Below are 13848 nucleotides of genomic sequence, written 5' to 3'. Positions count from 1 at the left end.
ACTTGGTGTGTGCAAGGACTAGAAAGGAGGCCAGTGTACACACACAATACACACGCATACACACAATACACACACATACACATACACACAATACACACATATACACACATATATATACACACATATACAGACATACCCACAGACATGCACACACGTACATACACATACGCACACACACCCACTCCCCCCACATACACACACCACATACACACACATACACACCCAAATACTCCCCCCACACACGTACACACACCCACACCCCTACACACATATATACACACATACACAGATACACCCACATACACATAAACACACATACACATATACTTACATACACACACATATATATACACACACTCCCCCCACACATACATACACACACCCACACATACACCCACACACATATATAAACACCCCACACACACATGCACACATACACCCATACCCCACACACACACAGATGCACACATCCACACACCCACACATCCACACACAGACACCACACATACACAGATATACACACACATAGACATATACATGCACACCACACAATATACACACATACATGCACACACCACACATACACACGTATGCACACACACCACCCACACACATGCACACACACATGCGTGCGCGCGCACACACACACACAAAATTCCCTCTTTTTCTGAGCCCTGGTTCCCACTCTCCCTGGATACCGGCCAGCCCCAGCATCCCATGAACCACAAACTCAGCAAGGCTCACACCAAACTCAGCGCCTTCCCGGGAGCAGCCTCTCCTGTCCGTGCACACCCCCATCCAGCCCCAAGTCCTGCTTCGGCTCCCCATCTCCACTCACCACGGCCAACCCACTCCGACGCCAACCTGGCCGTGCGCCCTCCCCACTCAGAAGGCTTCCAGGGCTGCCCCCTTCTCCAGGGGATAAGACCAAACTCCAGAGCCGATTCTTGGAGGTTCCAGCTGCAGCCTGCTTTTCTAAATACATGCACATGGTTCTCCACATGAGGCCTCTGCCAGACCCAGGCAGCCAGGCGCAGCTCCACTCTGGCCTCTGGAGTCCCCTCTCAGTCCCAGCAGTCCCTGGATACAGGCCCAGAAGGAACCTGCCTCCCCCAGGAAGTCTCCCCTGACTGCTCTAGGACACAGTGACCTCCCTCTAGAGACCTCCCTCTCTTGGCCCACCTGCCTATGCACTGTTCCCTGGGATCCTGAAGAGTCCCCCATTATCTCTTCCTGACCCCAACTCTCTGAGTATGCTTACCAAGGACTTAGGAAAAGTGAATGAAGTTTGTTCCCACCCAGCTCGCATGAGAGGGCTGCAGGGAGAGAGAAAGGACTCCAGGATCCAAGCCTGTCCCTGCCACAGACTTGTCCCATGTCCCAGGGCCAGCCCTGACTGCTCTCTGGGCCTCGGTTTCCTCACCCGTGAAACGAAGGCTACTTCTGCCTGGGGCCAGAGACAGGCTTTGGGGGCCTCAAAAAACCCTTTGAAGCTTGTGGGCAAAACTGTGGCATTTTTTTGAGGAAACAATCCATAGTTTCCATAAGCTTCTCAAGAGGAGTGTGACTTCCAAAAAAATTAGTAACCACCAGTGTAGACAAGCGTCAGTGTCCCCTCCAGCTTTGCCATTTGGTCACTCACTCATTCATTCACCTGACATTTACTGAGTGCCTGCTCTGTGTGGGTGTCACCATGATATACGGAATATATGTATGTGTAATCCTGAGATGTCATCGAAGAGAGCTGTGTGCATACCGGAGAGAAAGGAAGGAACGGATGGGGGCGGTGAGAAGAGAGGGGAAGATGGATCCAACAGACACAAAGGAACAAAGAAAGAGGAAAGAGATCGAAAGACAGAGATAGAGAGGAAAAGAGATAGAGAAAGATCAGAGAGACCCAGAGAGAGAGGGGGAGAGAGAAAGAGAGAGACCCAGAGAGCAGTAGGGCAGGGAGAGAGAGAGATCCAGAGAGTAAGGGGCCGGTGGAGGGCACTTCCCAGGTACAGGTGGGCACTGCTGCCCTGCTCGCTGGTAGCTTGCTGGAGAAAGGCCCCCTCTCCCGGCTCTGACTCCTGCTCTAACCTTCCAGATGCTCCCATAGCCTCACCTCCAAGGGCACCAGTGTGCAGGTGGCAGGGAAGGCTGGTATTGAGGCAAACAGGCACAGGGCAGAGGGCACCAGCCCAGCCCTGACCTGCCCCCAGGCTCCCTCTCAGCCTGCACTGCCCCTTCAACCACACACAGTCACCCCCCAGACACAGCCCCCACGCACACAGTCAGACAGAAACACCGCTCCATCCACCAGAACCCCCAGGCAGGAACACACAGGGTCCCACACATGCCCCCAGGGCCCCACTGCTTCCCACTAACAGTGCTGGACTCAGACGCAGAGCCTAGACTTTTGGAGCCATGTGCTTGTAGCCAGAACAGGGCATTCTCAGCATTTTGGCATCACTGACCCCTGTGAGAATCTGACCAAGCCAGGAGCGCTGCTCCAGAACAAAGCACCTACCCACACACACAGCTTGGCAGCCAGGAGCAGACAGATGCGCAGGCTACGAACTCTGGCTCTGTCGTCCCACAAGCTGGGCTCAAGCCCGGCTTTGCTGTTCAGCATCTGTGTGTCCTCAGGCAAGTTGCACCACGCCCCTCAGTGTCCTCCTCTGTAAAATGGGAGTGCCCGCCTCCTAGCGTGGTGGGGAGTAAATGGGAGGAGGCAGGGGAAGTGATGGAAACACAGAGTGCTTGATGAATGCTGGCTGCTGTTTGGTCCGCAGATGCCTGCAGGCCACTGATAGTTAAGGTGCTGATGGAATCCTACCACTCCCACCAGCTCCATCCTCACCTGTACACATACACACATGCACACACACACACACACGCACATACATGCTGGCTGCAGGACAAAAGATGTGGTTTCTAAGTATACAGATGGAAGAATTCTACAGGCTTGGAGCTCAAGCAAACTCACCATTGTTCAGTGGGGAAACTGAGGCCCAGAGAGGGGCAGGGACATGCCAAGTCACCCAGCAAGGCAGGCACAGGGTGGGGGAGAGGGGAGTATAGTAGACAAAAAACAGCATTACCCCAGCCCCTCTCCCCATCCTGGCACTTTAAGAGCTGAAGTGAAGTCACCGAGGAGCCACTGTCCCCCACGCCTCAACACAGGGGACAGAGAAGGCCCCATCCCTGCCATGACCCCTGGGTAGGGCCAGGGCATCCTCGGCGTTGGGTGCTCCACCCACCTGGGCCCTTGTGCCAGCACCATCACTAAATTGCTGTGTGACGGATCTTTATTAGCCGCCCGCTGTGTTCTGGCTGCTCTGCCTACTTCAACAGTCTTTGCTCCTTTGGGAAATAAGGCAGAAATCTCCTCACTAATATCCCCAGCTAATAACGGGTAGGGCTCAGCTTGCACACCTCCTGTGACAGGGAGCTCACTACTGGGTACCCTCACTGCCCCACAGGTGAGTGTCCTTCTCTGTGTTTCTGTGTTTAATATCATCCCAGCTTCTTTTTTTTTTTTTTGAGATGGAGTCTCACTAGGCTCACTGCTATCTCCGCCTCCCGGATTCAAGCAATTCTCTGCCTCAGCCTCCCGAGTAGCTGGGATTACAGGTGCCCGCCACCATGCCCGGCTAATTTTTGTATTTTTAGTAGAGATGGTGTTTCGCCATCTTGGCCAGGGTGGTCTTGAACTCCTGACCTTGTGATCCACCCGCCTCGGCCTCCCAAAGTGCTGGGATTACAGGTGTGAGCCACTGCGCCCGGCCCCAGCTTCTTAAATCTTATCACAATACGTATATATTCTTCTTCTTCTTCTTCTTCTTCTTTTTTTTTTTTAGGAGACAGGGTCTCACTCTGTCACCCAGGCTGGAGTGCAGTGGTGCAATCACAGCTCACTGCAGCCTTGAACTCTTGGGCTCAAGTGATCTTCCCACCCCAGCCTCCCAAGTAGCTGGGACCACAGGCATGAGCCACTACACCTGGCTAATTCTGTATTTTTTTTGTTTTAGAGACAGGGTCCACTATGTTGTCCAGGCTGGTCTCAATCTCCTGGGTTCCAGTGACCCTCCAGCCCCAGCCTCCTGAGTCATTGGGATTACAGGCGTGAGCCACCGCACCCAGCTCTATACTTATATATTCTTTATGGGTTCAGTTTTCTGTCTCCCCTACTAGACTGAGAACTCTAAGAGAGCAAGAACCTTAGCTGTCTTCTTCACTGATAAGTCCCCAGTGGCTAAAACAGCCTGGCACATGACAGGTGCCCAATTGATATTTGTTGAATGAATGAAAGAATGAATGAATGACCAAGCTTCCCAAACATGGCAGCAGCCTCATTGGGCCAGTAGCTCCCAGTATGAAGAGTATGGAGCATGCAGTGTGACGGGGCAGCCTGTTGGATGCCCCCGGGTCTCCAAGTCATGTCCGCGCTGTGGATCCCCACGGACATGCCCATGCACCGCCTGCGCTATTATGTCCTTAATGTTTTTCTATAAACGAACCCACCATTTTTTAATACCCCCATTAGTCTCATCCTAAGCAATCATATCTGTGAAATCGCAGTTTTGATGTGCTAGTTATATTTTTTCAGTACACATTAAAATAAACGCTTAACTATTAAAATGTAAGAGGTTTCTCTAGGTTCTGCCTAAAATCATCTCTCAGGTAGGACCCAATCTTGTTGCGGGCCCTGGGGGGTTTTGAAGAGGGTTGAAACTGGGGGTGAAGTGGAGCTGAGTCCCAGGGACTCCCTGATGGCTTCAAGGAAGCGAAGGGAGGCCTGGCTGTGAGAAGGGAACCTGGATGAGCAGCAGCCCCTCTCTGCCTCCCCACCCCCACCTCACTTCTCTGGAGCAGTGGGAACCAGGGGGAGCCAGTTGGGTGGGCTCTGGACCCCAGGACCAGCAGCTAGGAGAGGAGCAGATTTCTTCCCCAGCTGGACCACTGCTGCTTTTTCTGATGCAAGTGCCTCATCAGGGTCGGGGGAGGAGGGCGCGACCCTTGGACTCGCCCATCCTCATGGCTGCAGCATCGCATATGCACCCCAAGGTCAGAGCCTGGGCCCACCCACTGCAAGGTGCCATCAGCCTTGCCCACTCCAGGATGTCCTTGCTCTGCTCAGCAGGGATAAGGAGGGGGCTCCAATTTTGTGATTTTTCCCCCTATAAACATAGATTCCTTAAGAAATTAAAATCATTTGAATGTTTAAAAATATATTGACTTGGAATGAGCAAAGCTTTAAGAATTCAGACCTCATCCCCCGCTTCCTCCTCCTCGTCATCCATTCATTCATTCCCTGCCACCTCCCTGGGCCGGGCATTGTCCTGGGTCCCAGGACACAAGGGAATCTGACCCCAGTGTGCCCAGCGGGCCCCAAACTCCTTTCAGGACTGAGAGAGTCTTCCCACAACACCATCAGCAGCTGGTTTGGTCCCCAAAGTCCAAGGTGATGGCCAAACACTCTCACGTGGGCACCTGTGCCGCTGTTCACACTACACACTCTCCCCATGCTTTCGAAAATCGAGGGAAGTTGGAGGGTCGCTGGGATAGCATTCTGTTCCCACTGCTGCTCGCCCTCCTGGGTGTGGAATGCGGAGGCCATTGCACTCCTTCCACCCCGGAGCCAAGCCTCAAGTCCCAGCCCTGCTCTTCCCCTCTGTGTGATGTGGGCCTCTTCCTCCTCTTTCCTTGGACTCCCAGCCCTGAAGCCAGATACTTCAGTTCAAGTCCAGCCTCTGACACTTGGTAGGTGTGTGACCTTGGGTAAGCCACTTAACCTCCCCGAGTCTCATTTTCTTCATCTAAACAGTGGGCCCGAGACAGTCTTTCCTCTTGGAGTTCTCGTTAGAATTGAATGAGATGATACCATTCAAGGCCCTGGCATGGCACTCAACACACACTTGCTTCCATATGTTTATCTCTCCTGTTTTTATTTTTATTTATTTATTTACTTTTGAGACAGGGTCTCACTTTGTCAACCAGGCTGGAGTGCAGTGGCGCGATCTCAGCTCACTGCAACCTCCGTCTCCTGGGCTCACGTGATCCTCCTGCCTCAGCCTACTGAGTAGCTGGGACTACAGGTGCGTACCCATGCCTGGCTATTTTTTTGTAGAGATGAGTTCTCACTGTGTTGTCCAGGCTGGTCTCAAACTCCTGGGCTCAAGTCATCCACCCACCTCAGCCTCCCAAAGTGCTGGGATTACAGGCATGAGCCGCCGCGCCCAGCCAATCTCTCCATTTGTACAGAGTTGGATGAGGTAATCCCAAAAGCCAAGAAGTACCCTCCAGGACAATTCTGGGCAAATTCTCCCTTGCCCCTGGGTCTCTATCTTCTCATCTGTAAGAGAGAGGCTTGGGACGATGGTCCCAAGGGGCCTTCATGATTCATTCCAAAAGCTCCATCTCCTGCCCCCGCAGCCGGTGGATCAGAAGGGGTCACTTACCCGACTCCCCTCACCCAGCCCACTTGTTTGCCGCAGGAGACTTTGCCCACCATCCTTGCTGTCACCATGGCAAGGAGCCAAATTCCCTGCGTCCTGCTGGCCGCCTGCGGCTTCTCTTGTTTGGGGAAAAGGCTGCAGGAGCTGCTGATGGGCAAGGTGTCAAAACCAATTGGTGTGAAGGACTTGGGGAAAACCGCTTGTGAGGGCCAATTCCCCACAGGAGGCCGGGAAACCCTCAGCCCAAGGCAGAGTGTTTACAGGCGTAATTGATAGAATAATCACCAACGCCCGAGACAAAGACGAACACATTTTTAACATCATAACCTTTGGAAGACAGGACTCAATTTTCTTCATCTTCCAGCCACCAAACTAGCCAGCTTATTGATGGTGAGATACCAACAGTTCAGTAAGGAACGCAAGGAAGCCAGAGTCATTTTTCAGTGCACAAGCTGCTTGCCAAATGGCCCGGTGCCCCCTCCCTCCCCCAGCGCCCTGCTGGTCCCTCCTGGCAACAGAGAGAATCTCAGGACAGTGAATCACTCAATGGACAAAGCCCCCGGCCAAGCCAGGATCTTTGTCTGCATTGGGGTATATGAATAATTGAAGGTGCTGGCCTAGGGGTGGGTGTGGGTGTGTGTGTGTGTAGGGGTGTGTGTGTGTGGCAGGGTGGGGGTGGGAGGGGAGTTGTCTGCTGCAGTGTGAGGCTTCTTGGAGCTCCTCTCAGGGACCATCCACCTGCCCCTGTCTGGACCTCTCCCTCCCCTGTGAAACCAAACCAAGCCAGTCCATAGCGTCAGACATTTCCTGTCCCTACATCTCCCACCAGGTATGGGTAAATACTTAGGCAGTGGCTTCCAAACCCCAGGCTGCATGAGAATCCTCTGGGGAACTTATTAAAATGCAGATTCCACTAGATGCGGTGGCTCATGCCTGTAATCCCAGCACTTTGGAAGGCCGAGGAGGGAGGATGGCTTGAGCCCAGGAGTTCAAGACCAACCTAGGCAATATAATGAGCTCTCATCTCTACAAAAAATTTAAAAATTAGCTGAGGGTGGTAGCACATGCCTGTACTCCCAGCTACTCGGAGGCTGAGGTGAAAGGATCATTTGAACCCAGGAGGCAGAGGTTGCAGTAAGCTGAGATTGTGCCACTGCACTCGAGCCTGGTCAATAGAGCAAGATCTTGTCTCAAGAGAAATTTAAAAAAAATAATAAAATGTACATTCCAGGGTCCCATCAAATAACCATTCTGGCAGCGGGTTTGGGGGATCTGCATTGTAAAAAATTCCCTGGGGGACTCTGCCATCTGAGGCTTCTTGCAAGCTGTAGGGGTCCTCTGCAAGCTGTAGGGGTCTACAGAGATCTTCACAAAGACCCTGCCCTCTGGATCCCTCCCCTGGACAAGATCTGGAAAGATCCTGGGGTCCAGTCCAGCTGCCTGTTTCTAACCTACAGGTATCCTCAGCAAGATCTTGCCACCTTTCTGAGTGGCTGGTTCCTCTTGGTGGAACCCACTGCTTTACTGGTTCCCTGAGGAGCTAGAAGGGAGAAAGCTTGGGTTACGGCTACAAGAAGGAAGACGCCATGGCCAAGCCTGCCTCAAGGCTGTTCTGGAGGAGGCAGTCCCAGAGCTGCCAGATGCATCTTCATCTTAAACACAGCTTTCCAGCTCTCTGTACAGACTCAGCACCCTTGGGTAAGTCACTGGCCCTCTCTGAGCCTCAGTTTCCTCCTATCTCCAACACCAACCTTGCATGAATGGTCAGCCTGAGTGAGTTAACACTGGCAAGGGCTTGGCAGCACGGGGCACACAGTAGGCATTTCATCAATGCTTGCACCTTTTCCTCCCATCCCTGCTGTGCCTATGGGCAATGAGTTAACATTTTCTGATAAGAAAAAATCAAAATCACTCCTGTTTATTGAGCACCTACTAGGTGCAGACACGGACCATCACCACCCCACCTCCCAGTGCCTGATGCCTCCTTGAGATACATGCTCCCCATTCATTCCTCACACCTCGAAAAAGCCCTCTTCCAAGTACCTTGAGTGGAGGTGGGAGGGAGATGGGAAGCAAAACAGATGTCCTTTCTGACCCATCTGACCGCAGGCTTTCCCTGTGACAAGCTCCAGGGCAGGCAGGTGGAAGGCAGGAGCCCGGCGGCCGGGCTGGGCTCAGATGGAGCTGGAGGGGTGAGCAGCCACCAAGCACTTGGGGTCAATGTGCCCCTCCCCAGGAGCCCCTGCTTCCAGCCCCCACCCCCCACCCCCAGACACAGAGACACCTTCCCGACTGGGCCACATTTCCTGAATCAGCTGAGGACACACGGAGCCCAGGAATAATGAAACGATCAGGCCCCAATCTGCTAAACAGCAATTTCTGAGCTTTTTCAGCACACACAGCTTTTATCAAATTGGTATTCTCCTCCTGAACACAAATGGCTTATTAGACATGACCCACTTATTCGCCGCGTCTCACTATCATTAATAACAGTTTCTTTTTGTGATTAAGTGAGTGGCTCCAAACCCTTCCTGTGGTGGCGGGTGCTTGGCACGGCAGAGGGGCAGCTGTGGGGGCTCCTCGGCAGTCACTACTTGGTGACTTTGAACCTGGCAATGTCGGGGGAAGGCAGCCTGGCCCCTGCAGAGCAGCCTGGCTTCTTTGTTTCTTTAGGGACACAGGGAGACCCAGAGGGGTGGCTCACTTGCCCAGAGCTACACGGGGGTTTCAGGAGAGAAGCCAGGTTCCCCAGCAACTAGGGGTGCCTCCTTCTCATCTAGCCCCTGCCCTGGGCCTTAGCTTGACCCTCCAGGGTGCAGAGGGGAGATTACAGCTGGTTGGGCAGAGCTGTGCCCCTCAGCTTACCTGGCACCAGGGGACAGGTAGAGACTGTCACACAAAGGGCAGACAGACCCTGCTTTTCTATGGGGGGGAGCCACCTTGGGGCCTTGGGAATAACAGACTGGCACCCAAGTCCCTGGGGTCTGGTGCTCTAGGGACAGAACGACCATAAGCCTCAGAGTCCCATTCCTCATACCCCTCGGGACTGCAAACTCAGGGAAGGCCTTCCATGGAAACCCCTCCTAGTGTAAGTTCCAACTGTGCCAAGGGACTGAGTGGAGCGAGGAGAGGAGGGGTGGAGAGGGAGGAATTCCCAGTTTCCCTAGAATGGGAGGGAATCTGACAGGGAGATGAATGTCCTGGAAAAAAGCGCTGTCTTTGCCTGACAGACCCTGGGGCCTGTCCTGGCTCAGTCACTCTCTCACTGTGTGACCTTGGGCAACTTCCTTCACCTCTCTGAGCCTTGGTTTCCCTATCTGTAAGTTGAGGATCAAAAGAACCCTTTCCTTATTTACCACCGCTCTAGCCAGGTCGGTAGAAATGAGGTGAGGGGTATGAAGGGTATGTAAATGATGCACACAGCAGTTACTACCAAACATGGTGAGGCAGAAGGGGGCGGGGAGTCATGGTTCCCAAAAAGCAGAGACCCTGAGGATGGCTTCGAAGCCCCCCTCTCCACTGGAGCAATCCCACTCATGTGTCATACCCCAGCAAAACCTTCCCTGATTATCTACCCTGCCTTACCCCCACTCACTCCCATCAGAATAAATCATCCAATTATCTGGCCTTTGTGCAAACCTCCCCACAGCCCTGGGCCCACAGTGCCCAGCACTGGGGCTGCAGCCTCCCCCACAAGGCTGTCAGCCTGTCTAGTGAAGGGCTGCATGGAAGAAAGGTCTCCTTTGGTTTCATCTATGCTCGAGCCTCCATCTCAGAGCCAGGCTCACAGGGGTCAGGGGGAGCCCCCACAGCTGCCGGGCTCATACAGTCCAACTCTGCTGTGCCAACTTGGGCTCCTTCGGGGCTAGCAGGAGCTTCTGACACTCAGCCAGCCAGTGCTGGGAATGCTTGTCTGCTCCCCGGCTTCCACAGCGGCTGGAGTTGAGATTTCCCACATTTCAGTCCTCTAGGGCCGAGGATGAGGATGGGGGTACCCTATGGAAGGATGGCAGCGGCTTCCTGCCCATCCCCAGAGGCAGACAAAAGCACCCGGCATTCCACTTCCACTCCCACTCCCATGCCTCTGGCTGCAAGCAGCAACCCCAACTATTCCGGTGGCTCTGAGGGGCTTCCACCAGGTGCCACCCGCCCAACTGGGAGGCTGCAGCCCCAGGCGACCAGTTCTCAAGAAACAAGGTCTTCTGCCCCCAAGGACCTTTCCAGTGGTATAGGGGTGGGTGTGGAGAGGAAGAGGACAAGGGCCTCTGTGCGGTTAAACCCAGAAGAGTAAAGGCAGATGGGCAGAGAGGAGTGGGTGAGCAAATTGTGTTCATGTGTGTGTATGTGTGCGCCTGTGTGTGTGTGTGCGCGCGCGCACCAGTGTGTCTGCAGGTGGGCAGGCAAGAGTTGTGGCGAAGCGTGTGCGCCAGCTGGCAGAGTGAGCCCACCGGCGCAGTGCCTGATGTGCTTGTGTAGTGGGCATAAGTGTAAAGGCTTGCAGTGAGGAGGGGGACCTGAGGTGTGTGGAGATGTGCAGGGTAGTTGTGAGTGTGAGAAAGCAGCGACTGTGGCTCTGAGTGCGTCCGCGGCTGTGCATATCGGTGTGGCCATGCAGGTGTGCGTATCCGCGCGAGTGTGTGGGGAGGAGGTTCGGGGGTGCGCCCCGGGTGCCCCCTCCTCCGCAGGGCCAGGGTGCCAGGGCGGGTCCACCGCGCCGGCAGGGGGCGCCCCGGGATTCCCGCCACGACTGGCGCCGGTTCGAGCCCCGGGGCGGCCAAGTTGGAGTGGCGCGGCCCGGGTTGGGGTTTGGTGGGGAAGTCCGCGGGGGCGGCGACCGAACTCACCGTGGCCGGAGACGTGGTTGTCCCAGGGCGCGTGGCCGGCGGGCCGCGTGGCGCCGCCGAGTTGCAGGAAAAGTGCCAGGTAGTGGAGGGCGCCCAGCGCTACGGCGAGCGGGGCCCCCATCGTGCGCGCTCGGGCCGGGGGCGCCGCCGCCTCACATAGGGGCCCCGGAGACCGCAGACCCGGCGCCAGCTGTCCCCTGCCCTGAGCGGCCTGGCTGCCCGGCTCCGGCAGCTGCCCCTCGCCCGCTGTCCCCGGGCCCGGCCCAGCTCCCAGCCCTCGCCCGGCTCCGGCCCAGCCCCGGCTTTGGGGAGCGAGCGCACGCCCAGCCGGCCGCCTCCGACTGCGGGACTCTTCCCTTCCGCGGAAGGCCACGCCGCGCTGCCGCCGCACCCTCCTCCCTCCTCCCGCCTCCCTCCTCCCCTCCCTCCTCCCCTCCCTCCTCCCGCTCGGAGCAGGCGGCGGAGGGATCTGCCGCTTGATTTATCATCAAAGTTTTGCCCAGGCTGGGATTTTTAAAGCGGTACCCGCAACTTTCCCCCGCCCGAGTGCGGAGGCGGGGCCGGGATGGGGCGGAGAGAGCCACCCCAGGGACGCGGTTCCCGCAAAGCACGACCCAACGGGCTTCAGCCACAGAAATGCCGTCCAGCGGGGAGAGGGAGAAAAGCCAGGGCACCCGCCTCCAGGCCAGCGCACTCAGAGGCTCCTAACTTTACCGGCAGGGCGGGGCCGGGGTCAGGGGCCAGTGGGGCTGGGGGTGAGGGCGAGGTAGGGTGGGAGCCTGGGCTGAGACCCAGGGGACCTGGTGATAGCTCTGCCGCCGACCTCGGCTCGCTGTGTGATCGCGTCCGGGTGTCTACCCCTCTCTGAACCTCGAAGTCTTCATCTGAGAAATAGGGGTAATAGCTGTCTGCGGGGGTCCTGGTGAGGATTTGCGAAATCGTGCATGCAAAGCGCTTAGCATAATGCCGCCTACGTGGTAGGAGCTCAGTAGTTATTATTGTCGGTGTTCCCCTCTCTGGGACTCAGTTTTCGAGTCTTTGTAATGGGAGAGAGACAGGCCAGTTGTTGCGGCTCCTGGCTCTTGAAGATACTGGACCTTATGTGGTGGATGGGATCGCCCCCTTCCGGACTGTAGGCTCCTTCCCTAGACCAATGAGCCTTGATGGTGTGTGTGTGCATGAGTGTGTGTGTGCGTGTGCGTGTGCGCGCGCGTATGCGTGGGTGTATGTGTGTGTGAGTGTGGCAGGGGAGGGGGATAGGGCACCATTCCCATTCCCAAGAGCAAGAATCCAACAAAGTCCTCCAGTTCCTTCCCAAACCGTGTTACTGGGGCTGATGGGACAGACAGGAGGGCGGAACTGTGGTCGCATTTAAAAGATAAGGAAGCACCTGAAATCAGGTAATTAGCTTCTCTGAGGTCCCACGGCGAGTCGGGCGAGGCCCCTGACTCCTGAGCGGGGTCCCTCCTGCTCTCATCCTTTGCCCTTCCCCAGGCCTCCCTGTTCACACAGCCTGGTCCTCCCGGTTTCAGCACCACGGAGGAGGACAGCGCCAGCCCCCCCCGCGCCCGCCCCACCCGGGCCCATCCTTTGGGCACCGCGGACAGCGTCTCAACTGGCCCTTTGATGCTAGGGTTCACACCGTGGACAGACCCTCAGACTTTCTTCCCCGTCCCCGTCGAACAGGGTCAACCCCTCCAACAGCCCACTCCCCACTCCAGAACACAGGTGGATCCCGCGTCCAGCCGTGTGTACAGCGCCCAAGTTTGAGAACAAGGTTAGAGACCAAGGAACATAGCCCCTCGCCGTCTTCCCTCTGTCTTAGCGCCCCCCTTCCAGTATTATGGGGGGGTAGCACACCGGATGGGGCCCGTGGTAGCTAGCAACAATCCAGCTCCTTCCAAACTAAGGACACCTCCTCCACGATGTCCCGCACTTACAAGCACTGTGTTCTAGCACCGTCCACAGCCTCCGCGCTCCCTTCAGTACCGAGGACAGGTCCCAAGCCTCGACCGCTTCCCCCACCCCCCGAACCTTCTGGACCACATGCCTTGGAGGAAGGGGCCGTGTTTGCCTGATTCTCTCACTTCTCACTTTCTTCCCACACAGAGGTGGTGTTTAGGTTATCCTGGGCTGGCCAGGCGTCTTGGACTCTATGCACGTGTTTTCTCATTCATTAACTACCCTGAACCCCGCTCCCAGCGAAATGAACTACTGCTTCCATCATAAAGATATGGAAACTGAGAATCCTCCAGATCACATAGCAGCCACCATGTTAGCCAGACTAAAACCCAGGACTCCTTCAACCCCAGCCTGAGGCCTCACCAGGAGACTGTGGTGACAGAACTGGGACTCAAACCTGGGCTTTCTCCTCTTAAACCACAGATTGGAGGGAGCAGACACAGGCAAGGGGACAGGGAGGGAGAGGAGATTAAAGAGGAGTAAACAAGAGATTGCTCAGGCCTGCAGAGGAAGGGGGTCTGGCGGGATGGCAGCACATTGCTGCTGTGCCCCTAGCCCACTGGCTGACCTTCAGAAATCTTTTCTCTTTGAAGCCTGGA

The 13848-nt window shown here is 55.7% G+C and overlaps 1 protein-coding gene across 2 annotated transcripts in view; it reads right to left on the bottom strand.

Moving 5' to 3' along the window:
* Positions 1–11668, bottom strand: part of VSTM2L (V-set and transmembrane domain containing 2 like) — a 41376-nt gene extending 29708 nt beyond the window's left edge. Inside the window, exon 1 of one of the 2 annotated variants that reach the window (XM_034946916.3) lies at positions 11288–11668. In XM_034946916.3, coding sequence (XP_034802807.1) covers positions 11288–11408 — 121 coding nt within the window. In that variant the 5' untranslated portion in view covers positions 11409–11668. The remainder of the gene's footprint in view (positions 1–11287) is intronic. The other variant, XM_034946915.3, reaches the window with a different exon arrangement.
* Positions 11669–13848: the final 2180 nt, after the last annotated feature.

Source organism: Pan paniscus, chromosome 21, assembly GCF_029289425.2.
Source record: "Pan paniscus chromosome 21, NHGRI_mPanPan1-v2.0_pri, whole genome shotgun sequence".
Lineage (NCBI taxonomy): Eukaryota > Metazoa > Chordata > Mammalia > Primates > Hominidae > Pan > Pan paniscus.
Note: the sequence above shows the minus strand (reverse complement) of the source record. Positions and strands in the feature narration are given on the sequence as shown.